General features: G+C 42.3%; 1 protein-coding gene across 1 annotated transcript in view; it reads left to right on the top strand.

The window, feature by feature from the left end:
• ITGA9 (integrin subunit alpha 9) overlaps positions 1–20577 on the top strand; it is a 230434-nt gene that overhangs the window by 34546 nt on the left and 175311 nt on the right. The window contains exons 9-15 of the mRNA XM_055804642.1: positions 183–320; positions 2481–2586; positions 4033–4127; positions 7111–7201; positions 7752–7797; positions 10782–10936; positions 17833–17993. Coding sequence (XP_055660617.1) covers positions 183–320; positions 2481–2586; positions 4033–4127; positions 7111–7201; positions 7752–7797; positions 10782–10936; positions 17833–17993 — 792 coding nt within the window. The remainder of the gene's footprint in view (positions 1–182; positions 321–2480; positions 2587–4032; positions 4128–7110; positions 7202–7751; positions 7798–10781; positions 10937–17832; positions 17994–20577) is intronic.

Below are 20577 nucleotides of genomic sequence, written 5' to 3'. Positions count from 1 at the left end.
GTTACAGTGAAGTGTTTAATTCCTGCCAGATTATCCCCTAAGCTTTCTCTGTAGGACTACTTGTGAATGATAAAGCAGCAAGTCATCAATTTAAAAAAAAAAAAAAAAAAGAAAGCCTAAATGATTTCCTCCTGTGTGTGGGCAGATACTGAATGCTTTGTTGTGACTCGGCTTGGTTACAGATGGGCTCTTACTTTGGCTCCTCCTTATGTGCAGTTGATCTGAACTCTGACGGGTTGTCAGACCTGCTGGTCGGAGCACCTATGTTTTCTGAGATCAGAGATGAGGGTCAAGTCACAGTCTATATCAACAGAGGAAACGTGAGTATGTACAGGAGATGACTTGGTAAGGGATGAGGGTGTGGGTCTGGGCAGGGTAACGCTAATGTCTTTCCAGCACTGCCTGGTGAAACTTGATGTCTCAAATAGTTGGGCTCTGGAGGTCTCTGGCAGAGGATGAAGTCACGGAAAACTCATCTGGTATCGTGGTTTCCCATATGCCAGCCCACATTTATCACAGAGCTGTGAATCTTTCGAGGAGGTCTGGGCAAGTTTCTGGTTTTGTGTTGAAACTTGGTGGTATTTGTGGCTTTACATGAATTTGATGCCAAACCCAAGTAAGACTCAGCAGCTTTGACTGAGTTTCCTTTGTGTTTTGGGTGGTCATTAGGACCTACAAATTAGAACACAAATGTCTGGGGATTTAGGAGACCTTGTGGAGAAAAATCAGAGATTGAATTCGTGTTATATTTACATTATCCCCCACAGATCGACTTCAGGGGAAGTTCCTATCAGCTGGAACTGTTGAATTTCACATGACCCAACAACAGTGTTGGAGAAGTCTGAACTTACTTGCATGGGCAAAACAAGATCATTCTCATGTTGTATTTATAGGAAAACAATGGGGTCTTACATCTTATTAAATATTTAATAATTGTTCATGTCCCAAACCTGCTGTCTCAAAGAAGTTGTTATGGACTAAAATGAAACTTGTTGGTTTCATCAGTATCTTGTGAACTTTGATGTATGGAGTTTGTTTATGCTGGACTTAACATTCACCACAAGTCTGACAGGCAGCATTTGGGAGACTTCAGAATTGCTTTTCGTGTAATTTTATTTTCTGTTATCACTTCTCCTTTAAAGGAGCTTTACTGTTTCAGTTTGATCCGCAGGCTCTCCCAGTTCTTATACTGAAGTGTTGCTGCTGGGCCCTCAGGCCAAGCAAATAGCCCACATTTCCTGCTCACAGTGAGAGTGTGTATAAGTTATTTATCTTTTTTAATAAAACAGCCAAGAAGCTAGCAGGAGTTTCTTATGCTCCTGCAGCAAGAATTACTTACAGCAGCAATGGTTTGCAGGACTGTGGGTTTCATTTTGGGACTTGGACATTTCAAACTGTTTCATACTGCAAGCACCATTGCTTAAGAAGTCATTGCAGCCGATCAGAGCAAACTGCATTGTAATACAAGCATGCATAGTCATACTAGATTTAATACACTTATATTTTGCCCTTCCCTGTGAGGACTGCAAAGAAAGGAGTTGCACATACAGGCCTGCCTGTCTCCTCTCTGTTGTGTTTCAATTTCATTATGTGGGATTTTCTTAAAGTCAGCAACTCCCTGCAGCCAAGAAAAAGATTTTATTACATGTTCCAGAGGGCAGTTTACTCTCATTCACAAAGGAAGCAAAACCAAACCAAAACAACCCTTGAGGTGGGTACAAAGTTGGATTGCATAACTAAATGTTGTTTTCTTGTGGAAATGTTCCTTTCCCCTTGAGGGAAGACTGCAAGAAACTAAAGCTTATGTATCTGACCAGAAACTGGGTGGTCAAGAAATACCAGATCCATATAAGGCTTCTCATGGCATAGGAGTACAAAGCTACTTTATTCTGAACTTTCCTCTGAATGTTTATTTCATTGAATCTCTTTTCTTATTCTTAATTTCAGAAGGCTTTGGGGGGACTTTGCTTTAATCCCTCTGTCCAATACTTAAAGAGTTTTCAAATCCAATTGCCCAAATGTTCTTTGCTTAGGGGAGAATTCTCCTCAACTCATTGGAGTTTAGCTGAATAAGCCTGGACTGAGGATTTCACTCCTCAGATGTAATCTGCCAGCAGAACAAACTCTGGGCTGTTACGTTTTAGGCATCTGGAAACCTTCATGAGCTCACCAAGCCCTATGACTGCTTTTAGTTACATCATTGGGTTATCATTTAGTTAAATTAGCATTTTAGTTGTATCACTCGTGTGCTTCTTCACCCCCCTGCCCCACCTCCCTTAAAACAAAAAGACAGAAGGTTAAACATCCGAATAAATACTATTTCTAGCACCCAGGTGATCCATGTGTAGTGAGGGTGAGAGCTAGGCTGCAGCTCTGCCCCAGCTGCTTCCCACAGTGCATGGGCACGTCCCGTGGGAAAGCTCACCTCATCCAGGGCTTGCACCGTTTCCCTGACACTGTTTTTATTTCCTGCTTGCTAGGGAGTGCTGGAAGAGCAGCTTGTCCTGGACGGTGACAGCGCCTACAACGCACACTTTGGGGAGAGCATGGCTGCCCTTGGTGACATTGATGATGATGGCTTCCCAGGTTGGTGTGCTTTCTTCCTGGGATGTTTCTTTGGAAATGCCAGCAGGACTGGCAGCACTGCCAGTCTGCTTGCATGGCTGGGTGCTATGTGGCATCTATTGCTCCTCCAAACCCTGGACTTGCACAAAGGTTATATGTGCTTGTGTAGGATTTGTCTGCAAAAGTCTTTTGTAACTGATTGTCCTTGACGTGGGTTTAGTTCATGTCCTTGCAGCTTGCACCCCAATCTCATTAACACTGCATTGCTTTCCTTGCCTGTTGCATTTTCTTCTTCCCTGTATGGTTTATAAAAGGCTTTAGATACCCACAACCTAAACAAAACTTATGTCTGACTTCTTTCTTCTTTCCCATTTCCTTATGTCTTCAAGCCTTTCCAGTTTTGTTGACCTAATCACGTTTCTTAGCATGATGTGTAATTTAGAAGTAGCTTCTCAGTCTTGATAGCATGTACTCTATTAATAATTTCTCTCTTTGCTTTATTCTGTCTCTGCTCCTTTTGAAGGCTACTTGGTGTGAGGCCCGATGCTGTGATAGCAATAGGTGAGAGCAAAGTGTTGACGCTGGCACCTTTCTGCCCTGATTTCTGGCAGTGCAGATTAAGGACTTCCAAACAAAGGATGACTTACTCTGTGTGCCTGAATTGATTTTTTCCAGCCCACTCAGGGCATGGTAGCCCATTAAGCCTAATCCAAATGTTGCAGATTGCCCTCACAGATGGTAGGCATGCTCTTGCTCTGCACCTGGACATGCATTTTTGTGTTCTTGCTGCTTCTTGTGGGTCGACTGTGATGGAGAGAGAGCAGAGTGTGTTGAATCAGTCCGTGGCTATGAAGCCATTGGGAAGAGTTTAATGTTAGCAGCTGTGTAGTCACTAGATCCGACGAAGAGAGGAGAATGGGAGGTGGGAGCACTCTTTCTGCAGGAGTTTGCAGTTAAATGGGATCAAATGTAATTTGAAAGTGCACCCTCAGCAGCCTTTTTTTCTTCCTGCCTATCCATTTGATATACCCAGCCTCATTCTGGAGCCTTGGATTTTCAAGCAAACTTAATATAATACTACAATAAATGTTTTGCCAATGCTGTCTTGGTTCACAAAGCTGGTGTTGCCCTGGGTTGGAGATTTTGATATGAAAGGATTCTAAAATAACTTTTTGATCATGGTTGCTAGTTAATAAACACATTTTCATAACAAGCACATTTCTAATTAGGCACAGCAGAGCCACATGCATGTGCAAATTCGTATACATTTGTGGTTTTTTTTTAAGTTTATCTTAACATGAGTTCTTCCTTAAATCAAACAGTTCCTCCTAGCCAGGTTCACGTGAGCTGCTGATCATCTTTGTCATGGGGAGTTATTTTCCTATGGATAGCTGGCTTCTAAAATTGGGAGAAATTTGGATTAATGGAATGAATTATGAAATGTTTATAATCTGTACTGTTCTACAGATGTTGCCATTGGAGCACCTAAGGAGGATAACTACATAGGAGCAGTGTACATCTACCATGGGGATGCCAATGGTATTGTACCTCAGTACTCTATGGTATGTGACGTTGTTGTTTATGATACCTATCTGAAGTCGCTTTCCCAGGGCCTGCAGAAATAAACCATACTTAGGGGTCCCTTTATGGGTAGCTTTGTCATAGCTCTACATTCTTTTCTCAGTCCTGTGTGAAGGTGGCTTCTCCTGATGTTTTTCAATATCTATGCTTGTAGGGTAAAGTTATGTTAGTCAGAAGATATTTTTCGCTATCTTTTGTTATAGCTATCAGCTGTAGCTTCCTTCTTGAAGCAAATAAAGTCTTAGGGTTTGACTGTCAGTTTCTAGAAATAATACTGCCGCAGAGAAGAAGTTAAAACATGGAGACGTTGAGCATACAAATTATGGAGAGCCCAGTGGGGAGTTAGGAGGCTGCATTTTCTTCCTGCAGAAGCAGGCTTAGTGAGAAGGAAGAGGTAGTCAGTTTTCTTTTGTGCCCTGCAGAAGCCTCTTTACCCATCTTGTTGGCCTCCTCCTTGCGATGTGACAATGTATCACAAGGCCGTTCTTGGGTGCCATTCCCCTAACCGTTACTGTGAAGTGAAGTCTCAGCTGGGATATGCTATAGCATCTTGTGCAGAGATGACACAGTGCAATTTAGCTGCTGTAGCCAGGCGGTAGAGAAGATTAATTTTGTGCTCATGCTGCCCAACATGTGTCCCCTGGTTTCTGTCTAGCATGTTTCTTTTTTTCAGGGAGCCTGAATATTCCCTCCTTCCGTGTGTTTGAAGTTCTGGTTGTTTTGTTTTGTTTCTGGGTGGGATCCTTCATGGTAAATCATTTTAAGCAGAATTAAAGAGTTTAGTGGTTATATTGGAGACTCTTCTAACAGTCCATAGAAGTTTAGTCCTTCTTCCTTTGACCGTGTATATGCCATGTGCTGCTTTTTAGAAAAAAAAAAAGATGTTGAATGACTTTCTGGATATTTCTGAAATGCATTACTGTGTGGCATGTGGAGGTTTCTGCCCATTTCTTGCTGTTCTTCTCTGGCTGTTGGAAAACCTGGAGATTTCCAATTCTTGCTGAAAAGGGTCAGATTTTTATCTTTTTTTCGTCATTCATGGGAAAATTTTACAGTTTTGAATGAGGCTAGATCAGCAGGTGGGAAGTGAAACGTCCGGCTTGCAATCTCTCCCTCCCCACTGGACCAAGGCCAGCAGACATAGTGTTTGCCTCTCTGCTTGGTCAGTGGGACAAAGCCCAGCTTGAGAAGGTGGCAGAGTACTGTGGTCATTGACTCTTGATACCATTCCTTTTATTGTCCCCTGACCTGAGGCAGCTGAGGGGGCACCACTTACGGGCAGTGTCTCGGTGCCATTTCCCAGTGTGTGCTGCAGGGCACCAGGCACACCACCAGTTCATCTCCCATGTGCAATCAAAAAAGCTGTGTAACAATCCAGCTCTTTACCTGCCTGCCCTGGAGTTGAACCCAGAGGTGAAAGACGTTTTGTATCTTATTACTATACTCCTGAGCCATCTTAATGCCTTGGATTTCCTTTTTTAAATAAGCTGAGAGGTGAAGGGGGACTGCAGGGTATATGTTTTCACCCTTTTCACTTTGTGTCCCCTCCTTCATCATTTAAATTGCTGATCAATGTTGTTCCCTCACGTCCCTTCAGCAGCTTTAGTGGTGGCTTTGAGCAGGAGCAGCTTAATTGGCCTTGTGGCCTGCTGTTTTCATTCACGGCACTTAAAAGCAGAGCAGCATTATACCTCTGCCTTCTAGGCCATAATAGCCTGCAGATGTCCACTGGGATGTCTGCAGGTGGGATTTACCACCCTGACTGGGACCCCCCAAAAATGTGAATGTATCGAGTGTAATGTGGGGAGGAAGTTACTTCCAGTTGTCTTAATCTTATCTGCCCACAAGTAGGAAAAGGACATCTGTACACGGTGAAGCACTGGCTTCCCTTTTAACTGGTTGTCAGGACTGCAGGATATCTTTCTTCCCCTCAACTTGCCTTTTTTTTCCCCATGAATTTCCTGTCTGACCTTTTGTCCAATATTATGTCCTTTTATGGGAGGGCCAGGAAAAGCTGGTTGCATGTCACAAGCTGTGGAGCACCACCAACAGCCTCAAAATTACTTCATGGGATAGGTTTCCTCTGTCTGTAACTTCTGCAGTCAGATGTCGGTTTGAGTTCAGGTCTTCCACTGGTGGCCCAGCATAATGAATGAGAGCTGGGATACATCTGATTGCCTTCTTAGAAAATGAGATTTTGATATATTAATTTGCTTCAGACAAAGGTGTTTGCAATTCAAAACGTTTAGATAATGTTTTTGTTTTAGTAATTAAGAAAAAAAAAAGAAGCTATGTTAGAAGTTAATTAATCTTTGAGTTGGGGAGGCAGAAATGAGATGCAGCTTCCAAACTGACACAAAATACTGCATAATAGCTGATGGAAACCAGAATTTCCAAGTGGGATGAAAATTAATCATTTTGATTTTGAGTATGCTGGCAAACTCTGTGCAAAGGAATGGCTGTGCAGGATTTTCTGTTTCAATTAATCATTAATTTTGTGAAGATGCCATTAAAACTTTTATTTACAGAAATAAAGGTAATGCAGAGAAAAAAAAAAAAGTGAGAAAATCTCTAGGGTGCAGTTAAATTTCCTCCCCGCCCCTCCCGCAAGAAATCTGTTTGATGTGTTCTTTATTTTGCTTGGGTCTGCATGAGGGTTGTAATGCAGGTGTGTTTTTTACTCCCAGTCAACACTGGCCTCCTCCTAGCCCAGAGCAGAAGGGCTTCCTGCAGTCAACAGCCTTCCTGCTCAGGGCTGCGTGGGTGCAGTGTGAGCCTGCAGATGTGCGGCACTTCCAGCCCATGGAAAAGAGCCCCGGTGACCATGAAAATAGGGCTTGAAGGTTTTGGAGGGTTTGTGGTTTTGGGTTGTGGTTGGGTTTTTTTGTTTGTTTGGGGTTTTTTACTTTATTGAAGGATGCTTTGTGTTACTGACTGATTTCTCTCCTGTGTTTTCTGCTGCAGAAGCTGTCTGGGCAAACAATAAACCCGATGCTGCGCATGTTTGGCCAGTCCATATCAGGGGGAGTTGATATGGATAGCAATGGTTATCCAGGTATGTCTGCTGCTCTGGCAGTGAGAGTACTAGGGAAATGCGACCACAAGATAGAAAAGAGCAGAGGTGATCATTTTCAGGTTGCTGGTTCCTACCATTGTGGGAAGCCAATGAAGCTGAGCATTTTCTTCCCTTTTCCCTTTGTTATTTGAAGCTCTTGGTAAGAATTTGAGCTGATTGCTTAATTCAGGTGTTTGGGGAGTCATGATGAAGGACCAAGATATTAAAGTAGAAAATTTCAGTATCTGGCCAAGGTTGTAAGTTTCTTGGAAGCTACTCAGTCATGATGACAATGTTTTAAAAAATAATGTAGACAATAATATAATAGTAATAATCAAAATCAAACAGTGAAGTAGAAGTGAAGTAAAATCACAGATCTAATTCTCCAGTTATAATACTTATGACATAATTATATTTGAAGGGACCAACTGGCTGATTTAAGTCAGAAAAATGCTTTTTTTAGATATATGCTCAGTAATTTAGCAACTGTTTTGAGCCAACTGCATTCTGTGCCTCCTTTGTAACTGCCTCGATATTATAAAAATTTCAGATATGACTGTTGGAGCCTTCTTGTCAGACAATGTGGTACTTCTGAGGTGAGATGAACATCTTTTTCATCTGCTGTTGTCTTCTCTTTGTCTGTTTTCTGTTTATATCTTTTGTGGTCTGAGTCCTCCACCACTCCAGTTTTCTCCCTAAGTTACTGTGGTCAGAAGCAGCAAGCTGGATTACTTTTTAAGTAGAACCTTAGACACGGATGATGTCAAGTAATGTACAACCTAATTTAAACAGCATAGCAAGGGATGGCAATACATAGGACTCCCAAGACTATGAAGAAAACGAAGGGTTAGAGCCAGAAGGAGATGTGTTGCATCTCAGTGCCTCTTTAGAAAGGTTGCTCTGAATTTATAAGCAGGCTTTTTTATTGTTCATACATTTACATAAAGTAAATAAAATATGATTTAAGGGAATGCAGTTGAGTAAAAAGCCAGCTGTATATGATGCCAGGAGTAATTTTGCAAGTTATAATGGGATGCAGAATGAAATGGGAATCTTCAGGGAAATGAAATACAGGGACATTTTCAATGCACACAGGATTTGGGGTGCTGTTTCGGGTATATGAGTTAAGCGCAATTGCTTGTTTCATCTGATGGAGAGAGGTGTGACAGTTTGGTTCACCAGATTATGCAAGTGGAGAGTTAGAGTAGGAGCAGGCTTGAGATACGCAGACCTGGGGAAGAGAACAGGAAGTTTGTATTATGCCAGTAGCGCTGTTGTTACACTTGTTAATATTTAATGGAAAAATCCTGTCAATACCTAGATGTCACTAGGGACTCCTTTATCTCATTGGAAGACACAGGGGTGTGGTGAGACGGGCAAGACAAATGCTGGAGCTGCAGAATGGATGTGCCAGCCTGCTTTCTGTTCAAGGCAGGAAAAACTTGGCTCTGTTTCCATTTGAAACTGTGAAACAAAACAAAAACAAAAAGGAGGGAGTGGAAGAAGTGCTCTTGATGATCAGTGTGGCAGGTGGTCAAGTCTTCTGAAGAGTTTTCTCTTCCTTCATCGTGCACAGCCAGTTGCTGCTTCTGTGAAAAGGTGTGCCATGCCCCAGATGGGATCTTGCAACCCTGTATCTCTGAAACTACTAGAAAGAAAACTGTGCATTTTTCTCTGGCATTACTGTTACTTGGGGGGTGGGGGTGGAATCTGAAAGGCTTGCTGTGATGTTTAAAACAACATGCATCACAACAGCATGGTGACCTCTGTCCACGTGTTCAGTCATGCTTGTGCATTTCAGAGGAAATTAACACATTACCAACTGACTTTGTGGGCAGCCTGATTAATTGCTGCTACTGGCGATTTACAGTGTGTCCTTCTTGCTGTTTAGACTCAGATTAGGATAAAGAAATAAGTTTTGGGGTTTTTTCCTCACCCTTACCCTTCCAGAAGCCTTTGTGAAGTCCTTTAGCCAAAACCAACACATGTTTTGCCAAGTGACATTAAAGGCTTTGGTGGAAGCCGCGGTGACTTGGGGTGGATCGTTGTTGTATTGCTCGTGTGTGTGTATGGCCATTTGACAGATGCATTGGGTGTTTTTTTTCCCAGTGAATAACCAAGTGAGCTAATGTTAAGGAAAAATCACACAGTGCAACATGGCTGGAGAAGTATTGTTTTTTTAGATCAGTTATAGCATTTACTCTTTTACGTCTCCCCAAGCATTTGGAAAGAGGTTTTTTTGAAGGTGTGAAATGATCCAAGGAAGCTCACTCTCTTTCCTCCTTTTCTTCTCCCCCTTCCCCCGCCTCTATATATATTTCTAGAGTTAGTATTTATCTTCGTCCTCCATCTGAAAATGTGAACTTGCACTGTTATTTCAGCTTGTGGTAAAATAGTCTAAGCAGCTGTCTTACAGATTGATGTGAATCTTGTTCCACTCAATATGAATTAGGTGTAACCATAGCCCCCACTCTCTTCTCCCCCCTCTCCCCTGCCTCCGAATAAAGTGGCTTGTGGAGTGAGAGTCCTGAAGTGGTTTACTTGCATGGTCTGGCTTTGCATGGCTGCCGGGACTACGTTAGAAGTGAATCTGCTGGTTGCTGCACATTTTTTTTTAATACTGGAGTTGGTTTTGGAAGAACATGTTCATGTTGAACATGTGCAGAATTGAAACCACGAAGAATAACACTCGGTGAATTTTTGAGATGAAGTCTTGTGCTGGGGATGGCTCAGGAGAGCCTGGGTTTCTGGGCTGGTTTTCTGCACCAAGCTGGTGGGGCTTCCATGTTGTATGACGGAGGAGACCCACCTGGGCTCTGATGGCTCTTGGCTTGCTCTGTGATTCTGGCCAAGATGGTCTTCAGCTGGGAATAATTGTAGCAATGACCTGGTGGTGGAATTGCAAGGGTAGAAAGCTTTTGTTCACAGTGCACCAGGTGAACAGAGTTCAGCAGCAGGAAAACAGTATTCAATCCTTACCACTTGCCAGGAGGGAATCAGCCAAATGTTCCCTCCTCCAGAAAACATGAATTTGGTGGGTTTTGTCGCCCTTGTACTGCCAGAAAAATTGTATATGGATCCATCTCCTACCCGTGTGCTCCCTCATTGACTTTCAGGCCACCAATTTGACTGTAGACCATTCTCTGAAAACCTAAGGTCTCCACTTGTCTCCACTTACCTGTTCCTGGTCATCTAGACTGCTTAGCAAGCAGTCTCACTTGCATGAGCATGTTGTCCTTGGTTGCCATTGTGCTACTTTTGTAATCCTCTTCAGTCATCAGGAAGGCTTTATGCAACTTTTGCTGGAGAGTATTATCACTATTATCATCTGTTAAGTTTCCCCAGATGCCTGCCTGCAGTCTGTATCTGAGCACTGAACTTCAAGCTGACATTTTGGTTTTTATTCAGACACTAGTAGTACTTGCCAGCTAGGTCAAGTGCTAATTTATCTTACATTTGAAATGCACTCTCTTATTTTTCATGTCTGCTTGAAATCATGTGGTTTACGGAATTTATTTTCCTTTGGTTGAGAACTTCCCTCTGAATGATCACTCAATTCCACTTCTCTGTTGATCTCCAGATCCAGGCCTGTCATTACCATGGACATCTCCATTTTCCTGCCTGTATCCATCAATATCACAGCTCCTCAGTGCCATGATGGCTTGCAGCCAGTGAACTGCCTCAATGTCACAGCATGCTTTCGCTTCAGTGGCAAGCGTGTTCCTGGAGAAATAGGTAAGGTGTCTGCACCATCCCTGGGCATGCTAGCAGGTTGACCTGGAGTTGAGGGCTCCCTTTGGAGTCAGTTACAGAGCTTTTATGTAAAATAAGTTGTTTTGAGGTGAGCTGGGCTATACAATTCCAGAAAGTTGGAGGCTCCCTGAGAAATTTCTTAGGCATGCTTTTACCTTCTGGTGAAGCTGATTTAACACTAGGGCAGTTTCTTCCTCAGGGAAAGGAGGGAAATGTGTCCTTGGGCTTACTGTGAGGATAGAGAACACAGAAGCAATTGGTGTGTTATAAGTTCAATATTCCCTGTTTACCTCTTGATAATGCATTTTTGTATTCATACCCTCTCTCAATGTTATCAGAAAGCAGCTGTGATTTGCTCCAGATTAACAGGTTTTGAAACTCTACAAGGAGCTCTTGAAACAGAGCTCTATAAATCTGAATACCTACCAGACACGAGCGAATCCTTTTCTGTACATCAGTTTACTTGTCTGGAAAATTATTATAAACAGCCCAGTATTTTACTGATGTCAAAATATCTTCCAGGTTAGTCTCTGTAAAACACATGGAGTTTCTTGGATGAATGGAATTGTGTAAAGGCTTGCACAATTACACACCTTAGGTCTTGGCTGCGTTGAAATAACACTGAAGTCTTTTACATCCCAGTGTTTAGAAGTCTTAGGGTATTGCCTGAAGCGGTGTGGGATAGATACAGTGTTTCTAAATATTGTAAAGTCTGGGTTTATTTAATTCAGCCACGGTATTTTACTTTCACCATGCTTTAGGAATGGCAGAGGACTTGTAGTGTGCTGCTTAAGGAAGATACCTCAGTCTAACTGTGCTGCATTTTTTCAGTGGATCTGATGAGGAGCTCAGGGAAGCAGTGCCTCTTCCTGCTTTGTGCCCCAGCCTTTCTGAGCCGCTAATTGAAAGAGTAAGAGTTGCATCTCTGCATCCCCTTAGGCAGAGCCTGCTGCAGTATTTGGATTTTAAATGAGTCTGAGAAGGTGGCAGCTTCTTGTTACTTCTCCTGCCATTCACATGGAGTGAGAACTACAAACTGTTTATTGAAGTTGCTCTCTGCAGTTTGTCACTTTGTCACCTGAACAGCTCAAAAGAGTGGAGTTACTAAATTTAAGGTTCCTCTGGATTTTAACATATTGGTGCAATTGAGACTTCAGTTGCTTTTTGCACTTTTTCCTTGCCTGTAAATGATGACTCTCAGCAGACAAATACGTGCTTTGATAGAGTAGTTTTTGTACTGCCTGGTACTCTGTCCATTAAGAAAACACTTATCTCTGAGTGCTCCAGGGGTGTTAATTCCTTTCTGAAAATTACCTAATAGATTTTCTGAATAACTAGGTTTTCTTATGTTCCTGGGAGTACTGCTTAAAATGCGTCCTTTGCTTTAATTTCATGTCTCTGGAGCTGTGGCTAAGAGGTGAGCTGCCTTTTTTTCCCCCAGTCTAAATATGTGTTCCCCTTGTTTGCAAAAGACCTATCTTCCTGTTCATCATATCTTGTAAGAGCCAATTGAATTCCCCTGTGTTGTGATACAAACTGTACTCCCAATGATTTATTGTGGTGAAAGCACATGTGCATCTTCTTTGGCAAGTAACATCTATGTCATTACAAGGAATTTTTTGACTATTAAGTGAATGATTATAAAACTTCCAACCATTGTCCTTTTATACAATGCTTCTAGCAAAATGATTTGTCTTGAAAAAACTGCAGCCAGAACTATCTGACTGTATAAAACTCCTTGGGGATATGATTTGGATAAAATACCTCAAATAAGCTTTCAGTTTGTAGTCTAACAATCAGGTCAGGCCATTTTAATTATGTTGCAGTTGAAGAGTGTCAATTAACAAAGGGTGGAACAATTCATGGAAATACTGCAGTGGTTCCTCTCCTGTGTGGTTAAATGTGCGGAGAAAAAAAAAAAAAAGAATATCCCTGTAAATGCATAATTGTCCAGTTCGGATTCTGAAAGGCCGTAACACCTCTGAAAGGAGATATTAAAATGCTGTGTCAAAGGTTTGTGGCTAAAAGTGCTGGGGATCATCTCATCTCTGGATGTCTGGGGGCAATCTGCTAAGTCAGGTAGGGAGAACACAGTGCTCACTGGAAACACTGCTCCCCTAAGGCTTGTCAGTATGGGCACTCAAGGCTGCTGCTTACTGGTGAAAAGCTGGGTGTTGCTCTTGCTTTTGGGCAGCTGAAGTTGGTCACCTACTACATAATGTTTAGAAAGCCAAGCGGAACGTACAGGCAGCATTCTTCTGTGCAAATGTTTATCTTCAATGCTTATTTGAATGTGTGGTTATTTTGTTAACTGGCATGTGAAGGGAAGTTGTCTTAATCTAGCACTGCTGCACACTTCCATATAAGCATATATACCTCCCCTACTGTCCTTTTCTTTTCTTTTCCTTCCGCTCCCCGCCCCCCCCCCCCCCCCCCCCCAATTCTTCTAGTGGTAGTTGCAATACTGCTGGTCATGTAACAGCTATTTGAGGATCTGTGTTCATAGATACTGTTTGATACTGCCAAAGACAGTGTAATTCCCATCCCTTTTGTGGATACTCTTTGCAGACTATGGTCTTCAGAAGTATGAATTTATTGCTGAAGGGTTTTCATCTGAACAAAGAGCCATGCCCAAGTGAAGCATGCACTCTGCACTGTGTGCCAGGCATTGTCTGACCCTTCACTCTGCCTCAGCGCTTGCTGGAAAGCTGAGCATCTAGTCATAAACCCACCAACAGAGACAGCCTCTGGTACGTCTTGGATGTGTGAGAAATATGGTATTTTAAGTTTTCACCCTTTCATCTCAGAATCTTACTCAAGCTGTTCCTCCCTCACTTGAGGGGCCATTGCTTTGTCTCCTCTGAGGTCTCTGTATCTGCAGGGAGGGCAGGGATGAGGGAAAGGCCTTTCCTAACCTGGATGAGCAAGCTTCAGCCTGTTCAGACCATGCACTCCTGGGTGACTAGGACAAGAAAACAGAGGCTGCTGGCATCTCTGCATCAGGCGCTGCTTCTGCATTCATCCCTGCAGGAGAATGGAAGTAAACTTGCACTCACTGTCTGGATAATTTCCCCTACAATAATAATAACAATAATAATGGTGCCAGGATGAGAAATAGGTGAATTTTAGTGGCTATGAAATGAAGGGGTTGGGGCATTTGGCTAGAGTTAGATGCACTAGATACTGCTTCAGAGTTTCTCCTGTGCTCTTCACTTGAGATGTGCATCACTTGTGTGTTGATCTGTGTCTAGGGTAGTCCTCATGTCCCAAATACTGTTGCCTGGAAGACTGGTGTGAGATTTAGTGTGGGATGGCAGGTTGTTTGATATTTTCACTGTGGTTGAATATGTTTCTAGGACTGGAGAAACATGTTGGATCCAAAACTTGACCAAAGTGGACACTCCTCTTCTTATGTGTAGGCTGCTGTAGTCTGGTGCAGGAGTATTATTTCTGTCTGTCTCTAGTGTTTCTAGTCTGCTTGGATGCAGGCCTGTGTCAGGGCTGCTGCCCTCTGAACGGCTCAGAAGCAGGGATGCTGTAGGGAGCTGTTGTTCAGTGTATAGAACAGCAAGGATGGTTCCCTACTTAGTAGGGACGACACTATAAGGGAGTATTTGAAGCAAGGGGAAAAGCAAAGCTTTTTGGAAGAGGGTGGGGAGAATGTCCTATGTTTTCATTTGCTAGGGCAATTTTTTTTAATACTTTAATTACCTAATGATTTTCTCAGCAAGCAAAGTTCGTGAATCATTTTCTCATCATTACTGGTAGAGACCACAAAGAAACACATTCCTCTTCCAATGGCTTTTTCTTATTATTCAGTAAGTTCTTCATCTTCTCCTTGTGGTGCCTCCCCTCCCGCCTGCGAATCAGCACTGTAGCTAGTAGTTTAACTAGCACTTATGGATGTACTTATTCCTGCTGGGCATTTTGCCGTCTGCTTTTTGTGTGCTGTAGCATCATCTGAGTGGGTGATGAAGAGATGTGCCGGGTGGCTCAGGGTGTGTAACCCTTCCATTAGCACAGCCAGCTGTGATTCCTGTTTTAGCTCACTGAAATCGCTGCCCTGTTTCAATCCCTCCTCACTTCTGTCTACTTCAGGGCTGCCTTTAGTAGGGGCATGACTTGCGTCATGTGTATGTGTGTGACACTTAGGGTGAAAATCCATTCTAAAATGCCTGCTGCCATTTACTTGGTGCATCTGTTACTGCTGGAGTAACTTGCTTGGTCTGCTGGCTGATGGTCCTTTTTACAGGTATGACCAAAAATTTCTCAGAGATCGCTGTTATGGAAGCTTTTAGGCATTTAACTTTAGTGATGGAAGAGGAATAATTAGAAGAATCAAGCTATTCATCTGAGCTCATCAAATCCATGCCAGAGTTTTGTTTTGACCACGTGAAATTGGGTGGTCAGATCCCCAGAAACATTTCTAACCAGAGATGCTTAAAGCTGCTAGACAAATATTTGAAGGCATTACCTGGAAGAGTTAATTTGCTAGCGAAAACTTGCTTCTCAGTCTCCTACTGGAGTGCACAGGAGGAACTGACACCAGCAGTAGTGCTAAGTTTGGACAGTTATCTCCCCACCCTGGTTGCTTTTTGGAAGCAATGAAGCTGGGGAGGGGAAAAAAAACCCCAACACCTCCTTACTCATGATATTTCAGTTTTTCCACTGATGTGACATCATTGGATATAACATAGAAACAAGTTGTCAAAATAAAGGGGAGGCAGGGGGAGGATGGGAACTATGCTGCTTGATTGAAAACATCCACTGCTGTTTCGGAGAAATGGTAGCTGGGATCGCTTTTCTTGGAGGCCTAGGCCTCGGGTTGGGATGTGTCTCTGCGCCTGCAGCGAGGAATTGTTCAGTGTCAGTCCTATGTTGTGCTTCCTTCAGAGAGCCTCCGAACCTGGCCAGGCAACCCTGCAAGCTTTCCAAAGCTCTCCAGACCTGCCTTCCTTTGGTGCTCCTCCTTTGAAGAGGGCTGTGTCTCCCCACGGGACTCTTTGCCTCTGCCTACGCAGGGCCTGGTTTTGCTAACGGGTTTGCTTGTCTTTATTCTTGGGACACGGGTGCAGATCTTGGCATGCGTGTGTGCATGTGAGGTCTTGAAAGCAGAAGGGAAACAATTGGGGATGGGTGTGGGGTGTGCACACTTTAAAAAACTAAAAAAAAGTTAAGAAAGAGACTGCTGGGATTTTAAACAGGCTGAACCCTGTGTTTCCTGTTTAGGCGGTGCTCTTCAGTGGGACTGAGCACACACTACTTCAGTGAGAGTTTTTGGTGCTGAGCTTGTCAGAGTTTGAAACACTTTCAAGGCGTTATTCTTTTAAGCAAATTATTCTGCCAAAAGCAAGGGAAAAAAAGAGTTCAGGTGGAGCCCTGTGGTGGTAGTGAGGCTGATTCCTCAGCTGTGGCTTTTGTTACTACCTAGGGTATGTCTCTGGTTGCTTTGTGTGAACTTGTGAGTAAGCTTTTCGTCAGAATATGACGCACAGCAAATGGAAGTGAGGTCAGTTTAAATTACGTGAATTATGAATGTTCACCAAGATTTTTGCACCAAGTTTTATGATACCGTTAAATAAATGCTTCAACGTAGTGAAATTTTAGTGGAGAAATGATTGAAGGTGATAGCATTGACAGCACTGTTAATTTAGAGAGATTAGGATTTTCATCGATTTAAAACAGTCCACCACCACAAAACCAAATAAAAACACAACAAAATCCAGCAAAGATCCCTTGCTGAAATTTGGTATTGGAGACCCTGATTGAGGAATATGTTACATTTACATTGATTGTTTATAAAATTCTGGCTTCAAAAAGTTTGCTTTTATGGGGAGTATATTATCTGGCATCAGTGTTTAGAGCCTGTAAATAAAAGCCAAAGCAATAATTTGGCAAGCACCTTACAATATGTAAGGAATCAACACAGGAGCTGGTGCTGACTGGTATTTATCAACTAATTAAGCCATTTATATTGAGCCAGTCTCATGGTATTCCCTTTATTGCCCTGATAACAGCTGAAATCAATGCAGGCTGTGGTCTGTGATGGGTGAAAGGACCTCAATGCCAGCATTTTCCCTCTCTGTAGAATGCAGCAGAACAAGCATTGATGCTTCTATTGTAGTTTCATTGCTCCTGTTGTATTTACCAAAAGGAAAGTTGTAGTCAGCTTGGATTACTCAGTTGCTGTACGACTATTTCAGGTAACAAATAAGTTTTCTTTTGGGCACAAGATACATGCAGTCACAAACCAACCGATTGTATTAAGCTTCTTATCCTGTAGAACAGCAGGAAACAGGATTTACAGAGATACAGCTTGTTAGTTTGTGGGAATGTCTTCTATGAACTGCTAGGGGTGTGTAACATCGAAGAGGGGGATACCGAGTACAAGGCAGCTACCTCTAGTTAAGATCTAAATGCTAAGATGACTGCAAATCAACAGAAGTAATCATCAGGAAGTGTCACATCCTGGCTGACATTTGCATGGTTTGTGCTTTTCTAGAAGGAAAACGAAGCTTGAGGCTGCAGCTGCTGCTTGTGTTGTGGTTTTGCTTTTTCTGTTAGCAATGTAGTTTAAGCATCTTTTGTTTCTTAAGTGTGTGTGTCTAGCTGTATTTTTATGCATCATTTCCTATGGGAAAGGATGGGCTGGGGAATGGTTGGGGAAAGTAGCAACACAAAACCTGGGAGTTCGTTAGTAATTGGATTTGGGTTTGTACAGCCACAGGAAACTTAAGTGATTGATTGAGGGCTTGCAAGGGTTGACCTTTCTTCAAGCACATATGCCCTGGGGGCAACAGGATCCATTGATACGTGGTTAGAAAATAACTATTGTTCGCTGACATCCTTTGTTTTCTTCTTCTTCCTTTTTAAAACAGGTTTGAATTATAACTTGACAGCTGATGTGGCAAAGAAGGAAAAGAGCCAGCAACCCAGAGTTTATTTTGTGACTTCTGGAGAGACAGTGGGGCAGATTACAGAGAAGTTACAACTGTCATACATGCAGGAAAAGTGTGAACATTACCTAGCATATGTCAAGGTCAGTTCATTCCTGTCCTTCCTTATGTTGGCCTCTCTGCATTTCCACTCTTTTATCTATTTATTTATTCAACCAATTATAGTGGTGCTGCTTGACTTCGGACATTCTTTGTTTCCTTGACAGTTAGATGAAGTTTTTTGGGTGGAAGCTCAGAACTTTTTGCTTGATGTAATTTGCCTGTCTGAGGACCACTGGGTCTTCAAGACCTGGTGCCAGGAATATATATTTTATTTACTTTTGATCAGGTGCATTTGCAGGGGAGTTCGTTCTTCTTCTGGCTTGGTTTGTTGCTACACTTATTATATTCAAAATAAGGAGGCAAATTTTTGTTTTGGCAGGAACAGTAGGTTTAATGCTTAATTTTGTGTAAGGTCTGACTGCACGAGGGGCTGGAGATGCAATCTGCATGGGAGTGACAGGATAGCATGGAGTCTGTCCTGAAGCAGCTGGGCTCTTGGGTTTGAGGAGCACCCTGGGTTACATCTGGGCTTGAAAACAGCAGTGGCATAGCTTAATTTCACATGTGTCTATGGGATAGAGAGAATGCTTTCCAGACATGCTGGCGCATGGAAAGGGTCTGTTCTTCCTGTGACAAACTCTTTGTCCAGGGTCTGCTAGGACTGTAGTATCTTTGCTTGGCAGCAGTTGTTGAGGAAATTTCACCCAGGTACCATTGTGCTTGCAAAGTAAGCACAACAGTTTCCTTTTCAGCTAAGATATGTACAGAATAGATTTAAAAATTATTTAAACCACCTGTCTTACAAGCACTAATCTGTATCCCCAGACTAGTGGGAAGTATGGCTGTGTGGTGAGTTGATTATTGTCCTTACTGAAGGACATAGTCTCATAGATGAATGTGGCTGGAATTCAACGGCTATCACTTGGCACTGTCTTGTTTTGAGAATCCAGCAGGTCCAGACATCCCAAAATGTATAAACTTTTCCAGGAAGCTTCTTTGTACCTAAAAACTGTGAGAGCAGGAGATACAATTAATCCTTTGTCTTTATCAATGTTTTGTGCATGGCTGTTGAGAGAAAATAAAATAAATACAGGGACCACCAAGGAGGAAATACTGTCCTGTTAGGTTGTGTGGATCTCTGGGAAGCCACTAAGTATCTTTCATTGTTTTTTGTTTCTAGAACAACCTTTGCTTTCTGCTGTGGAAAAGCTCATTAAACAAAATGTAGACCCATGAGATTACCATTATTTAGAAAATATGGCTGTGAGTTTACTAATTCTGGTCTTTCTCAAGTGAGCACACTGGTTAGGCTTTAATGTATTGAGTTTGGATGAAAAGGAGCCATATGCATTTCTATCTTAACCTAATAATAATTTCTTTCCCACTAGCCATGTTATAGGTTTTGGGTACTACACAGAATTCATTAAAGAACTACATATGCCCAGGAAACTACTTAATTTATTGTAGCATTTCTAGCTGATGTTGGGAGTGTGAAGGTAGTAACTATAATTTCCTGGGAAATTTTATTTTTGTAAGCAAGAGAAATTTTTGTTTAAAAACACCAACAGCTTAAAGCAAACCAGCTGCTTAACAAACAAAGCTTCTGGCTTTCTATATGATACAAGCAGCTATTTTTCACAGTTGGAACAATAGCAGGAAGTGTCATTTGTTTGCGTAAGGGAGATCGCAAAGTAGTGAAGAAAGATAATCCCTGTGCTTTTGTGAGAAAGGTGATACGATCCATGAGTCTACCTAACATTAGAAACATCAAAGAGACCTCTGCAGATTCTGGAGGAGTGGAAATGGGGTCATGATCTTTCACTGCTATCCTCAGGTAACAGCTAGTAAAACAAAAACAAAACCCCTGAAAAACAAAAAACCTCCCCAACCTCCAACAGGAAATCTCCTTGATCACATAGTTTTGTGTTGCAATGGGTGATAAAAGATGTGGCCTTAAAATATATTAAGTATTTCACTTAAGCGTTCCTTTTATTTACTGTATGCCTGTTTCGTTCACCACCATGGCAAATTGTTTGCATTGCATCCTAATCTATTCACTTTATTATTGTTCGTTTGAAACCCTGGTGACAAATAGGTTTATACGGTAACATGTGGATGTCAGTTCTGGACTGCCTGTGGTCAAGGATAGAGAAGCTGTTTGGACTTGTGCATGACCTCGTGCTAGCCTGACAAACCCTACTGGGTAAACAAGGTGTCCAGTCCACATGGCACCCAGCAGAGCTCCGTAGGTGACAGTAGTTAAATGAAAGCCTGTGCCAGGCCTTGCTTGGGTGATGTTGTCTTACCAACATGTAGTTCTGGCATGCTGGGAGGCATAAACCTGAAGGACTGAGAAAAGTTGTGAAAAAACTAGACCTATACAACCTTGCTGTAATTTCTTTTGACACATTTGATCTCAAGAGACCCCAGTGAAATGGAGACCTAAAAGAGTTGCAGTCTGCAAATAAACTGACAGGGACACTCATTACATTGTTTTGTGTTGATAAGTGTCAGTGTTTTGAGCATGACTCCTTACCTATTTGTGATTCCCTCTCAGGACAGGAGCTACTGTTCTTACTGCTGCTACTAAATTTGAGTATCAATGCCTGGCTTTCCTTATAACTG

The sequence above is a fragment of the Falco peregrinus genome, chromosome 5 (assembly GCF_023634155.1).
Source record: "Falco peregrinus isolate bFalPer1 chromosome 5, bFalPer1.pri, whole genome shotgun sequence".
Taxonomy (NCBI): Eukaryota; Metazoa; Chordata; class Aves; order Falconiformes; family Falconidae; genus Falco; species Falco peregrinus.
The sequence above is the reverse complement of the archived record's forward strand: the minus strand, read 5'-3'. Positions and strand labels throughout refer to the sequence as shown.